The 20,367-nt window shown below is 45.0% G+C and overlaps 1 protein-coding gene across 14 annotated transcripts in view; it reads right to left on the reverse strand.

The window, feature by feature from the left end:
* LOC118361866 (teneurin-3) overlaps window positions 1–20,367 on the reverse strand; it is a 510,845-nt gene that overhangs the window by 52,044 nt on the left and 438,434 nt on the right. For all 14 annotated transcript variants that reach the window (XM_052486681.1, XM_052486678.1, XM_052486675.1 and 11 more), the window contains 3 exons: window positions 18,281–18,412; window positions 17,930–18,065; window positions 15,896–16,039 (listed from right to left, as the gene is read on the reverse strand). In XM_052486681.1, coding sequence (XP_052342641.1) covers window positions 15,896–16,039; window positions 17,930–18,065; window positions 18,281–18,412 — 412 coding nt within the window. The remainder of the gene's footprint in view (window positions 1–15,895; window positions 16,040–17,929; window positions 18,066–18,280; window positions 18,413–20,367) is intronic.

Below are 20,367 nucleotides of genomic sequence, written 5' to 3' on the forward strand. Positions count from 1 at the left end.
CACCCTCTGATCACCAGGAGCTTTCATCGATTAGCTGATTGAGCGGTTAGCGATAGCAGTAGCGGCTGCGATGGATTGTGCTGAGTGGAGCTAGCGTTAGCTATAGCAGGGAGGGCGGATCAGCGCCGTGCCTGTTTGAAAAGATGATGTGATTGAGTGATTGGGACTGTGGAGCGGTTTGGATAGTGTGTGTGTGTGCTGGAGTGGCCTAACAAAGACGGATTGGGGCTGAGAAAGCACACACTGTATATTAATACAGGTAGCAATCCCCACCTGCTGCATACATATGGTTTCGTCTCCTCTGAGAGATGTTCTGTAGGAGTTGAACTCCTATAGCAGAGTAATTGGGAACATGGGCTGCGTCCCTAATGGACATGAACAGTAACTCCTCTCTTAGGAACCACGGACACGGTCACATTAGTGTAACAATGCAATAGGTCTGTATGGGGTATTACAACATCAGGGTAACAAGGGGTTAATATAATCCTCTGGTTCTGCCTGAATGCATGCATTATGAACGAGTGTGTGTGCTTGTGTGTGTCTGGGCGCGAACGAGTAGAGACGATAAAATATGCTTGTACACATTTTCCATCATTGAGACGGAGAGAAAGCGAGAGGATAACCGTCTTGGGGCGTGTCAGAGAAAATCAGCATAATGCACTGTAATGGAGATTAGACCTGGAACCCGGGACAGCTCTAAATATCTACAATACGGAAGCTGACATCAGAGTTCAACGGAAGACCACAACATCAACGTATTGGGTTGATTGTAAATGCAAATGAAAAAGGATTGGAAAAGTATTGTTTTCCTGAGGACTGCAGTGTATTGTCCATGATGTCAATGTGTAGGACGTTTCTGAATAATATTTTTTCTAATTATTGTACGGTGAGCCGAAGACAAATGTCCATCCTCGGATGGACACTACAGTTCTATTCTATTCCATGTCCAGCCATGGCTCTTTGAGGCGCTGGCCTTGACATTGAAGCCGTTAACACTACAGTTCTATTCTATTCCATGTCCAGCCATGGCCCTTTGAGGCGCTGGCCTTGACATTGGAGCTGTTAACACTACAGTTCTATTCTATTCCATGTCCAGCCATGGCTCTTTGAGGCGCTGGCCTTGACATTGAAGCTGTTAACACTACAGTTCTATTCTATTCCATGTCCAGCCATGGCTCTTTGAGGCGCTGGCCTTGACATTGAAGCTGTTAACACTACAGTTCTATTCTATTCCATGTCCAGCCATGGCTCTTTGAGGCGCTGGCCTTGACATTGAAGCCGTTAACACTACAGTTCTATTCTATTCCATGTCCAGCCATGGCTCTTTGAGGCGCTGGCCTTGACATTGAAGCTGTTAACACTACAGTTCTATTCTATTCCATGTCCAGCCATGGCTCTTTGAGGCGCTGGCCTTGACATTGAAGCTGTTAACACTACAGTTCTATTCTATTCCATGTCCAGCCATGGCTCTTTGAGGCGCTGGCCTTGACATTGAAGCTGTTAACACTACAGTTCTATTCTATTCCATGTCCAGCCATGGCTCTTTGAGGCGCTGGCCTTGACATTGAAGCCGTTAACACTACAGTTCTATTCTATTCCATGTCCAGCCATGGCTCTTTAAGGCACTGGCCTTGACATTGAAGCCGTTAACACTACAGTTCTATTCTATTCCATGTCAAGCCATGGCTCTTTGAGGCGCTGGCCTTGACATTGAAGCCGTTAACACTACAGTTCTATTCTATTCCATGTCCAGCCATGGCTCTTTGAGGCGCTGGCCTTGACATTGAAGCCGTTAACACTACAGTTCTATTCTATTCCATGTCCAGCCATGGCTCTTTGAGGCGCTGGCCTTGACATTGGAGCCGTTAACACTACAGTTCTATTCTATTCCATGTCCAGCCATGGCTCTCTGAGGCGCTGGCCTTGACATTGGAGCCGTTAACACTACAGTTCTATTCTATTCCATGTCCAGCCATGGCTCTTTGAGGCGCTGGCCTTGACATTGAAGCCGTTAACACTACAGTTCTATTCTATTCCATGTCCAGCCATGGCTCTTTGAGGCGCTGGCCTTGACATTGAAGCCGTTAACACTACAGTTCTATTCTATTCCATGTCCAGCCATGGCTCTCTGAGGCGCTGGCCTTGACATTGGAGCCGTTAACACTACAGTTCTATTCTATTCCATGTCCAGCCATGGCTCTTTGAGGCGCTGGCCTTGACATTGAAGCCGTTAACACTACAGTCCTATTCTATTCCATGTCCAGCCATGGCTCTCTGAGGCGCTGGCCTTGACATTGAGCCGTTAACACTACAGTTCTATTCTATTCCATGTCCAGCCATGGCTCTTTGAGGCGCTGGCCTTGACATTGAAGCTGTTAACACTACAGTTCTATTCTATTCCATGTCCAGCCATGGCTCTTTAAGGCACTGGCCTTGACATTGAAGCCGTTAACACTACAGTTCTATTCTATTCCATGTCCAGCCATGGCTCTTTGAGGCGCTGGCCTTGACATTGAAGCCGTTAACACTACAGTTCTATTCTATTCCATGTCCAGCCATGGCTCTTTGAGGCGCTGGCCTTGACATTGAAGCCGTTAACACTACAGTTCTATTCTATTCCATGTCCAGCCATGGCTCTTTGAGGCGCTGGCCTTGACATTGAAGCCGTTAACACTACAGTTCTATTCTATTCCATGTCCAGCCATGGCTCTTTGAGGCGCTGGCCTTGACATTGAAGCCGTTAACACTACAGTTCTATTCTATTCCATGTCCAGCCATGGCTCTTTGAGGCGCTGGCCTTGACATTGGAGCCGTTAACACTACAGTGCTATTCTATTCCATGTCCAGCCATGGCTCTTTGAGGCGCTGGCCTTGACATTGAAGCCGTTAACACTACAGTTCTATTCTATTCCATGTCCAGCCATGGCTCTTTAAGGCACTGGCCTTGACATTGAAGCCGTTAACACTACAGTTCTATTCTATTCCATGTCCAGCCATGGCTCTTTGAGGCGCTGGCCTTGACATTGAAGCCGTTAACACTACAGTTCTATTCTATTCCATGTCCAGCCATGGCTCTTTGAGGCGCTGGCCTTGACATTGAAGCCGTTAACACTACAGTTCTATTCTATTCCATGTCCAGCCATGGCTCTTTGAGGCGCTGGCCTTGACATTGAAGCCGTTAACACTACAGTTCTATTCTATTCCATGTCCAGCCATGGCTCTTTGAGGCGCTGGCCTTGACATTGAAGCCGTTAACACTACAGTTCTATTCTATTCCATGTCCAGCCATGGCTCTTTGAGGTGCTGGCCTTGACATTGAAGCCGTTAACACTACAGTTCTATTCTATTCCATATCCAGCCATGGCTCTTTGAGGCGCTGGCCTTGACATTGAAGCCGTTAACACTACAGTTCTATTCTATTCCATGTCCAGCCATGGCTCTCTGAGGCGCTGGCCTTGACATTGAGCCGTTAACACTACAGTTCTATTCTATTCCATGTCCAGCCATGGCTCTCTGAGGCGCTGGCCTTGACATTGAAGCCGTTAACACTACAGTTCTATTCTATTCCATGTCCAGCCATGGCTCTTTAAGGCGCTGGCCTTGACATTGAAGCCGTTAACACTACAGTTCTATTCTATTCCATGTCCAGCCATGGCTCTCTGAGGCGCTGGCCTTGACATTGAAGCCGTTAACACTACAGTTCTATTCTATTCCATGTCCAGCCATGGCTCTTTGAGGCGCTGGCCTTGACATTGAAGCCATTAACACTACAGTTCTATTCTATTCCATGTCCAGCCATGGCTCTCTGAGGCGCTGGCCTTGACATTGAAGCCGTTAACACTACAGTTCTATTCTATTCCATGTCCAGCCATGGCTCTCTGAGGCGCTGGCCTTGACATTGAAGCTGTTAACACTACAGTTCTATTCTATTCCATGTCCAGCCATGGCTCTTTGAGGCGCTGGCCTTGACATTGGAGCCGTTAACACTACAGTGCTATTCTATTCCATGTCCAGCCATGGCTCTTTGAGGCGCTGGCCTTGACATTGAAGCCGTTAACACTACAGTTCTATTCTATTCCATGTCCAGCCATGGCTCTTTGAGGCGCTGGCCTTGACATTGAAGCCGTTAACACTACAACGGCTCAGACGGTCAATCAGGACGTTTTACATTCGGTCATTTCAATAACTACAGTTGATTGAAAACCTTGAACCCACCCATCCTAAATATGTGTATTCTAATCTCTAGCAATCCTTTGAGACAAATATAATCAAATAGAAAAAAAGGTTTCTGGGCATTTCATCCTCAAAGCTCCATTAGGGTCAAAATGACCGTACGCATATCTAACAGTAGCATAGCCTGTTAAATAGTCTAATAGCCAGTCTAATACATCCATGTAATTTAAACAATCAAAGAAATCCATTCATATTTAGTTTAGGAAGGTCATAAAAAAACATTATAGAAGACCATTTATTTAAAAGAACAGAATAGCATGTTTTGAGTTGTATTTATCTGTGTTTAGTCGGCTATGACTGCTAATGATGGCAATGAAATCAACGTGCTAGTTAGGCAGATATCACGGGTCCTGCCCTACCACAGTCAACACACATATATTTCACAGTAGGAACATAATGGAATATTACAGAAATAACCCAAATGGCTATTGCTGATTATCACCAGGACTCAAATGAGGAACACGGCATGTGGAGCTGCGGTTATTCTAGGAACAAGTTTGATTTTGGAAAGAGAGACCATCCACACAATTTGTAGAGTGGTTTGGCAAAAATAGATTGATTAGAAACCTTGGCTCTTTCTGATAGGGTACAGCAACCCAAACGTCTGGCCTGCATGGACCTCTGTAGGATGATATGGTGCTATTTGGTCATCTCCGTTCCCTTCTTTGTCAATGCAATTGATCATATTTTCACCCATCAGACTATTGTCAATTGAATATTGTCTTTAGGCCACATCTATTGTTATATGTGTGGAAGTAGTTTTCAATATAGTTCAGGTCTAGCTTGGATGGGCCAGCTAAGCTGTTGTCTTGCAGTCAGAAAATACACTATCATCTTATTTTAGTTTTTAGTCTATGCAATTCTGACCAATCAATACATTTTCTGGCCGCCGATTACAAGTTACATTTGGTGTCCGGAGGTTTCTGAGGACCTATTTGAATCTTATGAATGTATTGATTCAGCAAATTATTATTATGGAATAGTCACACCAATTGAAATATCAACGGCCAGAATGATGGTCACAAATAGGAAAGATGGCCTATTTCCTGTTCTCACACACACACACACACACACACACACACACACACACACACACACACACACACACACACACACACACACACACACACACACACACACACACACACACACACACACACACACACACACACACACACACACACACACACACACACACACACATACACACACACACACACCTTTCTCTAGCAGGAAAGCATTAGGTGTGCGTGTGTGTATGTGCGCATTTGTAAACACACCACATCTCCTTTTGTTGTGTGAGGGGAAATCAACAATAACAAATGAACAGGGTCCTGGGTAGGAAAACGACTCAATCAGTTAGGCCCTGGACTGACCGACCAGGGTGCTGTGTGTGTAGCGTGTGTAGTGTGTGTGTGTTGTATGTGTGTGTTTGTGTGTGTAGATCGAGAATTCTTCCTTTCTATTGATTTAATAGAAAAAAACTGCAACCCATGTGTGTTTTAGCCTGTGTAAAAGCGTGGAACAAACTGTGTGTGATTATTGTCCAATCCGGTACAGTGCTGGTCAATAGTCATTAACCAAAATGTATTTCCCATAATAATCCTTGTCACTGCTTCTCCCGCCTGTCTTTCTGTGATAAACACCATAGTAGGTTGGTATTTCACACTAGATGCTTGGCTATAAGAGCTTTATCTAGGTAATGGCTATAAGAGCTTTATCCAGGTAATGGCTATAAGAGCTTTATCTAGGTAATGGCTATAAGAGCTTTATCCAGGTAGTGGCTATAAGAGCTTTATCCAGGAAATGGCTATAAGAGCTTAATCTCGGTAATGACTGCAAGAGCTTTATCTAGGTAATGGCTATAAGAGCTTAATCTAGGTAATGGCTATAAGAGCTTAATCTCGGTAATGGCTGCAAGAGCTTTATCCAGAGAATGGCTTTAAGAGCTTTATCCAGGTAATGGCTATAAGAGCTTTATCTAGGTAATGGATATAAGAGCTTTATCTAGGTAATGGCTAGAAAAGCTTTATCTAGGTAATGGCTGTAAGATCTTTATCTAGGTAATGGCTATAAGAGCTTTATCTAGGTAATGGCTATAAAAGCTTTATCTAGGTAATGGTTCTAAGAGTTTAATCTAGGTAATGGCTATGAAGCTTTATCTAGGTAATGGCTATAAGAGCTTTATCCAGGTAATGGCTATAAAAACTTAATCTAGGTAATGGCTATAAGAGCTTAATCTAGGTAATGGCTGCAAGAGCTTTATCTAGGTAATGGCTATAAGAGCTTAATCTAGGTAATGGCTATAAGAGCTTAATCTCGGTAATGGCTGCAAGAGCTTTATCTAGGTAATGGCTATAAGAGCTTAATCTAGGTAATGGCTATAAGAGTTTAATCTAGGTAATGGCTATAAGAGCTTAATCTAGGTAATGGCTATACAAGTTTAATCTAGGTAATGGCTATAAGAGCTTAATCTAGGTAATGGCTATACAAGTTTAATCTAGGTAATGGCTATAAAATCTTAATCTAGGTAATGGCTATAAGAGTTTAATCTAGGTAATGGCTATAAGAGCTTAATATAGGCATTGGCTATAAGAGCTTAATCTAGGTCATGGCTATAAAAGCTTAATCTAGTAATCTAGGTAATGGCTATACAAATTTAATCTAGGTCATGGCTATAAGAGCTTAATCTAGGTAATGGCTATACAAATTTAATCTAGGTAATGGCTATAAAAGTTTAATCTAGGTCATGGCTATACAAGTTTAATCTAAGTAATCACTATAAGAGTTTAGTCTAGATAATGGTTATAAAAATGTAATCTAGGTAATGGTTATAAGAGCTTAATCTAGGTAATGGCTATAAGAGCTTAATCCAGGTAATGGCTATAAGAGCTTAATCTAGGTAATGGCGATAAGAGCTTAATCTAGGTAATGGCTATAAGAGCTTAATCCAGGGAATGGCTATAAGAGCTTAATCCAGGTAATGGCTATAAAAGCTTTATCCAGGTAATGGCTATAAGAGCTTTATCCAGGAAATGGCTATAAGAGCTTAATCCAGGTAATGGCTATAAGAGCTTAATCTAGGTAATGGCGATAAGAGCTTAATCTAGGTAATGGCTATAAGAGCTTAATCCAGGGAATGGCTATAAGAGCTTTATCCAGGTAATGGCTATAAAAGCTTTATCCAGGTAATGGCTATAAGAGCTTTATCCAGGAAATGGCTATAAGAGCTTAATCTAGGTAATGGCTGCAAGAGCTTTATCTAGGTAATGGCTATAAGAGCTTAATCTAGGTAATGGCTATAAGAGCTTAATCTCGGTAATGGCTGCAAGAGCTTTATCCAGGTAATGGCTTTAAGAGCTTTATCCAGGTAATGGCTATAAGAGCTTTATCTAGGTAATGGATATACGAGCTTTATCTAGGTAATGGCTAGAAAAGCTTTATCTAGGTAATGGCTGTAAGATCTTTATCTAGGTAATGGCTATAAGAGCTTTATCTAGGTAATGGCTATAAAAACTTTATCTAGGTAATGGTTCTAAGAGTTTAATCTAGGTAATGGCTATGAAGCTTTATCTAGGTAATGGCTATAAGAGCTTTATCCAGGTAATGGCTATAAAAACTTAATCTAGGTAATGGCTATAAGAGCTTAATCTAGGTAATGGCTGCAAGAGCTTTATCTAGGTAATGGCTATAAGAGCTTAATCTAGGTAATGGCTATAAGAGCTTAATCTCGGTAATGGCTGCAAGAGCTTTATCTAGGTAATGGCTATAAGAGCTTAATCTAGGTAATGGCTATAAGAGTTTAATCTAGGTAATGGCTATAAAAGCTTAATCTAGGTAATGGCTATACAAGTTTAATCTAGGTAATGGCTATAAGAGCTTAATCTAGGTAATGGCTATACAAGTTTAATCTAGGTAATGGCTATAAAATCTTAATCTAGGTAATGGCTATAAGAGTTTAATCTAGGTAATGGCTATAAGAGCTTAATATAGGCATTGGCTATAAGAGCTTAATCTAGGTCATGGCTATAAAAGCTTAATCTAGTAATCTAGGTAATGGCTATACAAATTTAATCTAGGTCATGGCTATAAGAGCTTAATCTAGGTAATGGCTATACAAGTTTAATCTAGGTAATGGCTATAAAAGTTTAATCTAGGTCATGGCTATACAAGTTTAATCTAGGTAATCACTTAAAGAGTTTAGTCTAGATAATGGTTATAAAAATGTAATCTAGGTAATGGTTATAAGAGCTTAATCTAGGTAATGGCTATAAGAGCTTAATCCAGGTAATGGCTATAAGAGCTTAATCTAGGTAATGGCGATAAGAGCTTAATCTAGGTAATGGCTATAAAAGCTTAATCCAGGGAATGGCTATAAGAGCTTAATCCAGGTAATGGCTATAAGAGCTTAATCTAGGTAATGGCTATAAGAGCTTAATCTAGGTAATCACTATAAGAGTTTAGTCTAGACAATGGTTATAAAAATGTAATCTAGGTAATGATTATAAGAGCTTAATCTAGGTAATGGCTATAAGAGCTTTATCCAGGTAATAACTATAAGAGCTTAATCTAGGTAATGGTTATAAAACCTTAATCTAGGTAATGGCTATAAAAACTTAATCCAGGGAATGGTTATAAAAAATTAATCCAGGGAATGGTTATAAGAGCTTAATCTAGGTAATGGCTATAAACACTTTATCTAGGTATTTGCTGCAAGAGCTTAATCTATTTTAATCTAGGTAATGGCTATAAAAGCTTAATCTAGGTAATGGCTATAAGAGCTTAATCTAGGTAATGGCTATAAAAATGTTATCTAGGTCATGGCTATAAGAGCTTAATCTAGTAATCTAGGTAATGGCTATACAAGCTTAATCTAGGTAATGGCTATAAAAGTTTAATCTAGGTCATGGCTATAAACATTTAATCTAGGTAATGGCTATAAAAGTTTAATCTAGGTAATCACTATAAGAGTTTAGTCTAGATAATGGTTATAAAAATGTATTCTAGGTAATGGTTATAAGAGCTTAATCTAGGTAATGGCTATAAGAGCTTAATCCAGGTAATGGCTATAAGAGCTTCATCTAGGTAATGGCTATAAGAGCTTAATCTAGGTAATCACTATAAGAGTTTAGTCTAGATAATGGTTATAAAAATGTAATCTAGGTAATGGCTATAACAATTTAATCTAGGTAATGGCTATAAGAGCTTCCCTGTGGTGCTTGCTTGGTCTCTGAAAGAGTTTGACTGTCTCCAGCTCTTCTGACATCAACACAACCAATGAACTGGTAAAACATTGTACCGAACCAAGAGATCTGATTTTCAACCCACAATAATTGGAAAACAATAACAGCTCACTAAAGTGAGACAGTACAATAAATGAAGCGGCCGAGGAAAGGGACCGAGTGGGGAGAGTTTAAAATGGGGGAATGAGAACGAGGCGCCCCCGGCTTCCCCAGGTGCCAAGGACTCCAGGGGGATTGTGGGTAGTGAGGCCCACCTGCTGAGCTGGCTGCTGGAGCTACAGCACCACAGGCCTCTGAATAGGCCTGATAAGGAGAGATGAAAGGAGGAGAGTAAGAGACAGAGAGAGGGGGAGATAGAGGGAGAGACGGGGGGGGGACAGGCCAAGAGGAAGGGGGGCATCACAGGGTTTCACCACTCCAGGGTCTTCCGTCACCACATTACACGCTCCCAACCAATCAGAGACGAGATGGTCGGTTTGAGGACACGGGAGAATATGTGTGTATGTAGGCTATGAGAGAAAAGGTGTGTGTGTGTATAAAAACACCTGCTTCCTACTGCCTTTAGGTAGTTTCATGTGTGTGAGAGTGCTGCCAAAACACACAGGACCAGGAAAAAGGGAATGACAGAGAATGAAATATTGAGAATGAGTTTGTGTGAGAGATATCTGGAGTCGACGGGGTGAGATGGGTAGTGGCAAACTCGGAAAGCAGAGTGCTTCTTTTTCCCCTGTCCATGAATGCTGTCTTTCAGATTACAGACATCACTGCTTCCCCTGAGAGACCTGCCGTGGTTGCAGATGCCGGATGGACATAATAATGGCTGCCAAACACTATGCTTATCTGGACCCGCACACCCAATAGAGAAGAGGCTGGCTAGGCAGAAGAGGGGGATTGAAAAAACGAGTAAAAGAGAGATGAGGGGGGGCGGGGGGGGTGTCAAGTTGTGAGTCCACTTAGAGAACACACTGGTGTTTGTGACACAGGAAGGAAGACATCGTCAACACAGGAAGTGTTTGAGGGCCAATCAGGGCTTTGATGCCGGCAGACAGGAAGTTGAAAGGATGGAACAGCCTGTCGGAGGAAAAAAAGAGCGAAAGCTGTGGCTTCATCTCGCCCATCTCTCTCTCCTCTCTCTCTTTTCCCTCCTAGAATGTCGAGCGACTGACAGATTCCTGGATTCCTAGCGGCTTTACATAAGAGGAGATGTCTGATGAAAGACGTGTGGTGATGATAGTCTACGAGGAGAAAGCTGTGATGTGGTCATCTATCACCTAACTGCTGCTGGCCAACACTTCTTACATATCCATCCAGGGGGGGGGTGACAGAATGAGTGTGTGTACATGCATGTGTGATATAAACCAGAAAGCACAACAGGCTCTGATTCAGATATCACTGCAGAGGGAGAAATACTAGAAGCTGCTCGCATTTTAAATAAATCGATGCATATGAAAGCATTTTTCAAGGAAACAAATATCTGGACAGCAATGTCACAGTGAGAGGGATCTGTTAGTCAGTGGGTTTGATCTGTTGATCTGGACAGCAATCTCACAGTGAGAGGGATCTGTTAGTCAGTGTGTTTGATCTGTTGATCTGGACAGCAATCTCACAGTGAGAGGGATTTGTTAGTCAGTGGGTTTGATCTGGGTGTGTAGTGTGGTGACACGCACGAGACCCACACACACTAACACACACACTAACACACACACTAACACACACACTAACACACACACTAACACACACACTAACACACACACTAACACACACACCGCTGCTGTGAGGGCTCAAGTTCTCGCCTAGTGAAAGCCCTGGGGATTTAGAGAGAGGGATGACTGGTAATTTGATGGATGTGGTGACGGAGGACATTGGGAAGGAGGGATGAAGGAGGGAGAGTTGGAGGGAAGGAGAAGAAGTGTAGTGTGCCCGCTGCCATTGTACTGTGATATATGACACACTTCCTGTGGCCAGGGGAAGAATACAGAGACGAACAACGACAAGGATGTCATTACAACCACATTAACAGTAAAGTTAAGAACACTATAACCACATGGAGGAAAATGAAACATATTCAACAATAACCAATATCACTCCCTAAAAACACAACCGTATGGAACAATCCTTGGATAACCTTTCAGAATTCACCGATAAATTGGGCCACATGGAAAACTAAAGGCAAAGAAGCCGTAAATTACTTGGTAATAGAAAATACATGTATTTTCATGACAGAATTCAAAAAGTAATTTTGGACTGACCAATGTAAATAGTTCCAAATGCATTCAACTTAAAAATGTACATATCACAAAACAACTGTGTTGTGGCAGCCTTTTTGGCTCTATAGAACAGTAACGCAGGTCCAGTGTCCTATCTGTGTCCTAGTAGGTGGACTAAAGGACTGAACCTGTGTTGTGGCAGCCTTTTTGGCTCTGTAGAACAGTAACGCAGGTCCAGTGTCCTAGTAGGTGGACTAAAGGACTGAACCTGTGTTGTGGTAGCCATTTTGGAGCAACAGAGCAGTACAGTGTCCTGTCCTAGTAGGTGGACTGAAGGATTGATGGACAGGAACTGTGTTGTGGTGGCCATTTTGGGGCTACAGAGCAGTAATGGAGGTCCAGTGTCCTGTGAGTAGGAGGCTGGCTGAGATGCCCCAGTAATGGGGTCTGATTGCTGTGCTAGCTGATGGAGTAATGGGACCAATCAAAGGGCCAGGGAGGGAGATGGAAATATGGGGTTGTAATGGAGTGGTTGGGGTAGTAGGTGTGTGTGTTTCGAGGGGGAGTGAGTATGTGTATGTGTGTGTTTGGGGGTCTTGGAAAAGGGGGGTAGAGTGGGATAAGGAGAGGAGGGACTAACAGGGACCCAGAGGAGGGTGGGAGAGTGGGGGTGTTGGGTCTGGGTCAAACTGCCAACTGTATGTGTAGTGTGTTCGTATGTGTGTGTGTATGCATGTGTGTGTGCGTGTATGTGGGTTTGTGTGATCGGTGTGTGTGTGTGTGTGTGTGGATGTGTGTGTGTGAGATGAAAGACTAGAGGAATTCCCTCAGACAGCAGGGACTAAGCCGGAGAGGTGAAAGAAGGCTTAGTGTCATTACAAAGCTGAATGGCTGAAAGAGCAAGACCCCCTAAACACCCCCTGTACCTCCTACACCACCGCCCCGGCAACCTGAGCCTGCCTGATGACAATCGCCCCCGACAACCAAACACCCGGACACGTGACTGTACGTTCATTAGCTTTGTGTGTGTTTCGTAACTACGAGCATTGTGAGTTAATGTGTGTGAACCAGAGGATGAACGGAGGGGAAGCGTTTAACAGGAATTAGGATTCAGCGCATCAATGTCCTTCCTTCACACTACTACATAGCCTGTATTCAATATCAGACACTTCATTCTCAGACTACTCCTTTGCTTCCTCCTCGGCATTGTGAATATTCAGAATAATGTCTATGGCTTTGATCGCTGTAGCTAGTTACTGAAGTGACTTGCTGGTGACCTATTTGCAGTATTTTCTGGACAGTATTTTGTCACTGAGCTTCAGTTTGCTGAGTGCAGAACGTGAGTGACTGAATAAGAGCGTCTGCTACAGGACAGTAATGTCAAACACGCCGTCGGATGGTTGAAGGTTGGCCGTTTTCTAACTAAACTTCAGTCCAGGACTTCCCATAACCATGCATTCATTCTGCAGGCCTTTTGGCTCCTACTACAATAGCTACAACTCTTTCCAACCTACTTCACTGTTTAAAGTAGAGGGATCATTTGTTCCATACAGTAAGTCTACAGAGAGTAGCAGAGGTTATGGAAACAAGTTAGGGTTGCATAAAAGTTCACTCCTATTCCTAACTCTGTTGGTATAAACTATAAACTTGAATAGTTATGAAAGAACGTTCAGTTGAATCATCAGTTTAGGGACATGGGTCACACGTTAAAAAGAGTGTAGATTATAACTTTTTAATGAAGCTAAAGTCATATACTATATACAGTGGGGCAAAAAAAGTGTTTAGTCAGCAACAAATTGTGCAAGTTCTCCCACTTAAAAAGATGAGAGAGGCCTGTAATTTTCATCAAAGGTACACTTCAACTATGACAGACAAAATGAGAAAAACAATCCAGAAAATCACATTGTAGGATTTTTAATGAATTTATTTGCAAATTATGGTGGAAAATAAGTATTTAAGCCCCTGGTTCGTATCCAGGCTGTATCACGGCGGCGGACAATTGGCCCAGCGTCGTCCGGGTTCGGCCGGTGTAGGTCGTCATTGTAAATAATAATTTGCTCTTAACTGACTTGCCCTAGTTAAATAAAGGTTCAATAAATGAATAACGCTCAATTCCAGATACGTTCAATAAATTCCCTGGTTTTCACGAAATCCCAGTTGGATCTTTGGGACGTCCCGACCCCATTGAAATTGAAAATGTTTAAGGTAAGGGTTAAATCAGGATTAAGGAGAGGTAAGGGTTAAGGTTAGGGTCAGGGTTTAGGGTAGGGCAAGTCCCAAGGATCCCAGATAGCAGGGTCAGGGTTTAGGGTAGGGCAAGTCCCAAGGATCCCAGATAGCAGTCTCCACCACTGCCTCATGTCATCTCCAGCCTCATTACTCTGGTAGATTGGGCCTTCACTAGGAACCACCATTATCCCCTCTGTCCTTATGGACATCCAATGTGGGTGTTTGTTATAGACATCGACTCTGTTAAAGAGTCTGTCTGGGAGGATATTTCTGACAGGCAAATCTAGCGAACGCCTGTCCCTGTCCCTGTCCCGGAGCTGATCTTATCTCTCCCACTCCTGTCATGGTCGTTTGGTCGTCTCGACAATGGGGCTGATTCAATTAAGTCACGCGTCAGTTTGAAAAGTCGATGGACGTCAAACTTCAGTCGTTTATCTGATTTAAACGCTGGGGGGAAGCTGAGGCGTCCCGGGCCGTACCCACACTCGTTCCAACTAATTGTTTCTGTTTTTTTAGGATGTGGATGTGGGTTGGCGGTCGGGAGTTGAGGATAAGGGGATGGTGTGTGGGGGTTTTGCTACATATTCACTTATGAACACATCCTGTCCTGACCGGTCTTTACCTTCTTTAAGGGCTTTCGACATACACTATGTGTTAGAGATACCTAACACTCTCTCCTCCCTCCTCTCCCTCTTTCCCTCCTCCTCTTTCCTTCCTTCCTCCCATCTCCTCTCCCCATCCCTCTCTCTCTCTCTGCCATCTCAGCCCCTCTGTTTCCCCTGTTGAAGATTCACTGGTCAGGGTAGACCGTGGCATGGCTGGCATACATCACAGCTTGTCTGATGTCTTGTTGATGACACGGTGGCCCGTAAACGTTTCGGCTGCCAAGTATCTCTCTCTCGCTCTCTCCATCAAGGTCGCTCTGACAGATAAGTCGATGATGCTCTTCGTTTGGTTAGCAGTGTTTACATTAACATGAGTGCTAGACGAGATCTGTTGTCAGTCAACCCCTGTTGTGTTCTTACACACACACACACACACACACACACACACACACACACACACACACACACACACACACACACACACACACACACACACACACACACACACACACACACACACACACACACACACACACACACACACACACCGATTCATTCCTGTCTACTGTGATGTGCCGTAGTGTTGCTAAAGCTCCTCACAGTGTCTGTACGATAGATAGCACCTGTAATTGATGTGCTGTTGAGCTTCCTGTTTAACAAGCTTATGTCAGCGAATAACGATAAGCCCTGTGTAAATCTGTTGAGAAGGTACCACTTAGGTAGCTTGTAAAGGTGAATAAGGCATGAATTAGAGTTACGGCTGCAGGATAGGCATTAAGCTGGAGGTAGAGGTGGTGGGGGAATCTGTACGTGTGTGACGAGCAGAGGAGAAAGACCGCTCCTTATCACTGAAGCCACGGAAGTTGAAACGCCGCCTGTGGTACTGCAGGCATTGTTAGCAGAGAACAGGATCCTCCTTCGCAGTCAATATTCCTGTAAATGAAACGTTTTCCCGAAAACAATCATGGTACCAATAATTGCTTCTCATGCATCAGATGTTATTTTAAAATCGCAGTTATAAGGATAATTTAGTTGCTAATGGCAGCCTGCAGTATCCCAGTCAGCCTTCAACTTGAGTTACTCAATAAGAGGGGGCAGCACTGAGCTAGCCTGCAATGTCACTCCCTGGACAAGTTCAAACTGTGCATGTTAGGTCTCCATGAGACGCCATCTCAACAGACTTCATTTGGCTTCAATGCGATATTGAGTCTTCACATAGGAAAGAATATTGTCACACGGCTCATATATACAGTCATTGGTGATGAGTGTGTGTGTGTGTGTGCATGCGTGTAAATGTGAGTTTGTTTGTGTGTGTGTGGAGAGGTACACACATGTGTGCTTGGTGTGTGTGTGTGTGTGTGTGCAGTCATGTTCCTACCGTTCTGGATATCCAGTATATGGTGTTTGTCCAGCGTCCAGCCTCCCATGTTGGACGCGTCCAGCTCATAGCCCTGCAGTGTGGCTGTCCTCTTCTCCCACAGGATCAGGTCCAGACACGACTCGTACTCAAAACCCACGGACACTACAACAGGAACAGGAAGGAGGGGATCGGGTTAGCACAGATACTGTTCATGACAAGACTCCAACTGACTAACGACAAGTACAAGCCTAGACAATGTTATTGGTGTTATTTTTTTTTTTGTCGAGGGATTCTAATTAGTCGTCTTACACAATTACAATTCATCTCTGCCGTCATATCTCAACACCTCCACTCAGTTTGTAATAACAGAACTTTCCCAAACTTGATAATCATCTCCTTACAGCTCTTTTTAAACTCCTATCCGTCTTCAGCCGATCACATTACGACAAACCCCCCTCTGATGGATCAATAATGGCGCAGGCCAAATTACCAGACAGGCGTAATGCAATTGGAAAAAAACTAATGCTGACGAAGGGGAGGTTAGAAGGTGAAAACACAATCAATCAATATGACTTGGGCCTGTGCCATTTCTAATAACACCCTCCTTCTCCTATCTCTTCCTTCCTGGCAAAGCAAGAATACATTAGACTCAACAATAACAACCCTTCAGCGTCTACAACGTCAAACAGGTTGTTTATGTAAAGGCGGTCATTTTGTATTTATTTACATATGAGAGAAACGTGGGTAGTTCGACACTGGCCAACTTCCTTTCCCTCCCTCCCCGATCCCACAGGACTGAAAATAACAAGCCGCTGCATGTCTGCCTGCCTGTCAGGGACTCTGTGTGAAACAGCTTGAGCGTAGGGTGACAAGTGTGTTTAGGGATGTCATTGTGAGCACAACCATCAACGGTCTCCAGAAGCACCCCCCGGCTGTATTGTTTTCAGAAGGAAGCCACACCTTTACCCATGACCTTCAGAAACCTGAGAGAGAGTGTGTGTGTATGTGTGTGTGCGCGCGTGCGTGTGTGTGTGTGTGTGTGTGTGTGTGTGTGTGTGCGTGCGTGTGTGCTTGTGTGTGTTTGCGTGTGTGTGCGTGTGTGCGCGTGTGTGTGTGTGCGTGTGTGCATGCGTGTGTGTGCGTGTGTGCGTGCGTGTGCATGCGTGTGTGTGCGTGCGTGTGTGTGCGCGCGTGTGTGTGTGCGTGCGTGTGTGTGTGCTCATGTGCGTGTGTGTGCAAAAACAAGAACAACGTTATTACTCTCTGCGGTGGTCTGTGTGTTGTGTTGTAGAGGTATCATACACATGTGAAAAGAAAACACCGGAAGGAGAAAAGTGAAGACCGACCAAAAGCTGCAGTTGTGTTTCGCGTGGAAAGCATTAGCATATCGCCGTGGAGACAGACATCACACAGGCTGATCTGAAGGCCTCGATGTTCCTTATTAGACCAAAACACTTCCTCAACCGTTCAGCCCACACATCTGAGTGAAGTCAGATCTTTGTCAGCAGTCTGTTAGGGACTCCCTTAGCATTTACAAAGAGCTGTTTAAGCAAAAGGCACATGTCATGTATGTGCTCTACACGGGCTTAGGAAAGGCGGACAAAGGAGTAGGCCGCACGTTAGCGTCACTGAAGAAATAGTATGTGTGTCTGCCTGTCACCTTTCAAGCCCAAGAGTAACTGCCCTTTGGGGATAAATCAACTTTAAAGGGACATTTCTAAATGTCTCAACTTCATATTCATCATCTCCAGCACCACCCCAACATCAATATGTGCGAAAATGGCACATTGCTATGTTTGGAAGTGAAGAAAATAGAGCAAGATAAGTGTTTCCAATGTCATCATCAACCAATTAGTAGACAATTAGTAGACAATTGGTTAAAATCACATGCTGCACACCGATGACGTCCTTTGAAACATTTATCTCCCTTTATCTTTTCCCCACCAAACCTAGAACACAGGTTGATGTTGGGTTGGTGCTGGGGATGACGAATATGACGTTGAAACATGCTTTAGGATTTCCCTTTACTTTGGCCTGCTCCACAGTACTCACCGACTGCCTCAGACAAGCCGTAGACCTTCTGGTTGTAAGCGTCTGTCTTGTCCCAGATGAAGGTGTAGGAGAGGTTGGGCTGGGCAGGGAACCACTTCTGGAACAGACGCCCCACCACCGCCACCATCAGGTGCACCTGGAATAGATTATAATATAATGGCCAGCTAGGGCAAGACTGACTGTACAAAAGGCATTTGACATCAAAATAAATTGTAGCCTTGGTTTTGTGTTTGCAAATGAATCCAAAAACATCTATTCACTGTATTTTGGGCTGTACTGTAAGACCTACAAGACCTATGGAAATAGCAATGCCAGTCACAATTTAGTTACACCTAAAGGAGAAAGCCCTACCTTCATGAGGTTGAAGGGCACACTGGCCTGGGTCATGGTGACCTTGAGGACAGGCTTGTAGCCGGCCGCCCTGCTGCCCAGGTACAGCAGGTTGAGGTCGCTGCCCGGGATGGACGTCTCCTCCTGGAGGACCTGTTGGGTTGGGGGGACACATCAAAGGAGAGTGGGTCAAGAAGGGTTAGTACATCTTAGCACACCCTGAGAGGACTGGAGTGGAGAATGTCATCTTTGAACAGTTTTCAGTGAGAACATCAAAGCCGGAAGGGTTCATAAAAGTCTCAGTACAGCTACACTCTGGGTGGTATGGCAAAGTGACAAGAGAACGGAGAGGTCACATGGGTTCAAGAACGCTATTCATTCATCTGTGAAAACTATTTGGAGAGAAGGGAAGAAGGAAAATAGAGAGAGAGAGAGAGAGAGAGAGAGAGAGAGAGAGAGAGAGAGACAGGGAGAGAGAGAGAGAGAGAGAGAGAGAGAGAGAGAGAGAGAGAGAGAGAGAGAGAGAGAGAGAGAGAGAGAGAGAGAGAGAGAGAGAGAGAGAGAGAGAGAGAGAGAGACAGAGAGAGAGAGAGACAGAGAGAGAGAGAGAGAGAGAGAGAGACAGGGAGAGAGAGAGACAGAGAGAGAGAGAGAGAGAGAGAGAGAGAGAGAGAGAGAGAGAGAGAGAGAGAGAGAGAGAGAGAGAGAGAGAGAGAGAGAGAGAGAGAGAGAGAGAGAGAGAGAGATCTCACTGGCCTGTTTTCTCAGCGTAGTGACTGTCCTCGTATGAAAGGCTGTTTCATATAACCATAACCAGGGGTTATCTTCTGTTCAGAGCGCCTCCACTGTGTGTGTGTGTGCAGAGCTCCTCTGCTGTCTATCCACTGTCTTTTCATTAGTGTGATGCTCCAGAAAGCCCTGGGTGTTAGGTCTCTCTGTTGTTTTTATCCTCTCCTAACATCAACACATTTCACCCTCTTTTCAAAGCAGGGGCCAAAGAGCTCCCTGGCTGAGATTTGGAGGGTGAGTCAGTGAGGGTATGAGGAGGTTGGAATTAAATGGAATATGACCTCAAATCTGTACACATCACATGCACTGAGGGTATTTATTAGGTCCATCAGATTCCAAAGACCTATCACTCAACACTTATTTACTCTCTAGCTCTAGTCTCTCTCTCTCTCCCTCTCCTTCTGTCTCTCTCTCTGTGTCTCTCTCCCTCTGCCCCTCTCTCTCCCTCTCTCCCCCTGCTCCCTCTCTCTCTCCCCCTGCTCCCACTCTCTCTCCCCCTGCTCCCACTCTCTCTCCCCCTGCTCCCACTCTCTCTCCCCCTGCTCCCACTCTCTCTCCCCCTGCGCCCACTCTCTCTCCCCTGCTCCCCCTCTCTCCCCCTGCTCCCACTCTCTCCCCCTGCTCCCTCTCTCTCTCCCCCTGCTCCCCCTCTCTCCCCCTGCTCCCACTCTCTCTCCCCTGCTCCCTCTCTCTCCCCCTGCTCCCTCTCTCTCTCCCCCTGCCCCCCTCTCTCTCCCCCTGCTCCCACTCTCTCCCCCTGCTCCCACTCTCTCTCTCCCCCTGCGCCCACTCTCTCTCCCCCTGCTCCCCTCTCTCTCCCCCTGCTCCCTCTCTCTCTCCCCCTGCTCCCCTCTCTCCCCCTGCTCCCACTCTCTCTCCCCCTGCTCCCCCTCTCTCTCCCCCTGCTCCCTCTCTCTCTCCCCCTGCCCCCTCTCTCTCTCCCCCTGCTCCCACTCTCTCCCCCTGCTCCCTCTCTCTCCCCTGCTCCCACTCTCTCTCCCCTGCTCCCTCTCTCTCCCCTGCTCCCTCTCTCTCTCCCCCTGCTCCCCTCTCTCCCCTGCTCCCCTCTCTCTCCCCCTCCCTCCCCCTGCTCCCTCTCTCTCCCCCTGCTCCCACTCTCTCCCCCTGCTCCCTCTCTCTCTCCCCCTGCTCCCACTCTCTCTCCCCCTGCTCCCTCTCTCTCTCCCCCTGCTCCCCTCTCTCTCTCTCCCCCTGCTCCCCTCTCTCTCCCCCTGCTCCCTCTCTCTCCCCCTGCTCCCTCTCTCTCTCCCTCTGCTCCCTCTCTCTCCCCCTGCTCCCACTCTCTCTCCCCCTGCTCC

This window comes from Oncorhynchus keta, chromosome 29 (genome assembly GCF_023373465.1).
Source record: "Oncorhynchus keta strain PuntledgeMale-10-30-2019 chromosome 29, Oket_V2, whole genome shotgun sequence".
Classification (NCBI taxonomy): Eukaryota; Metazoa; Chordata; class Actinopteri; order Salmoniformes; family Salmonidae; genus Oncorhynchus; species Oncorhynchus keta.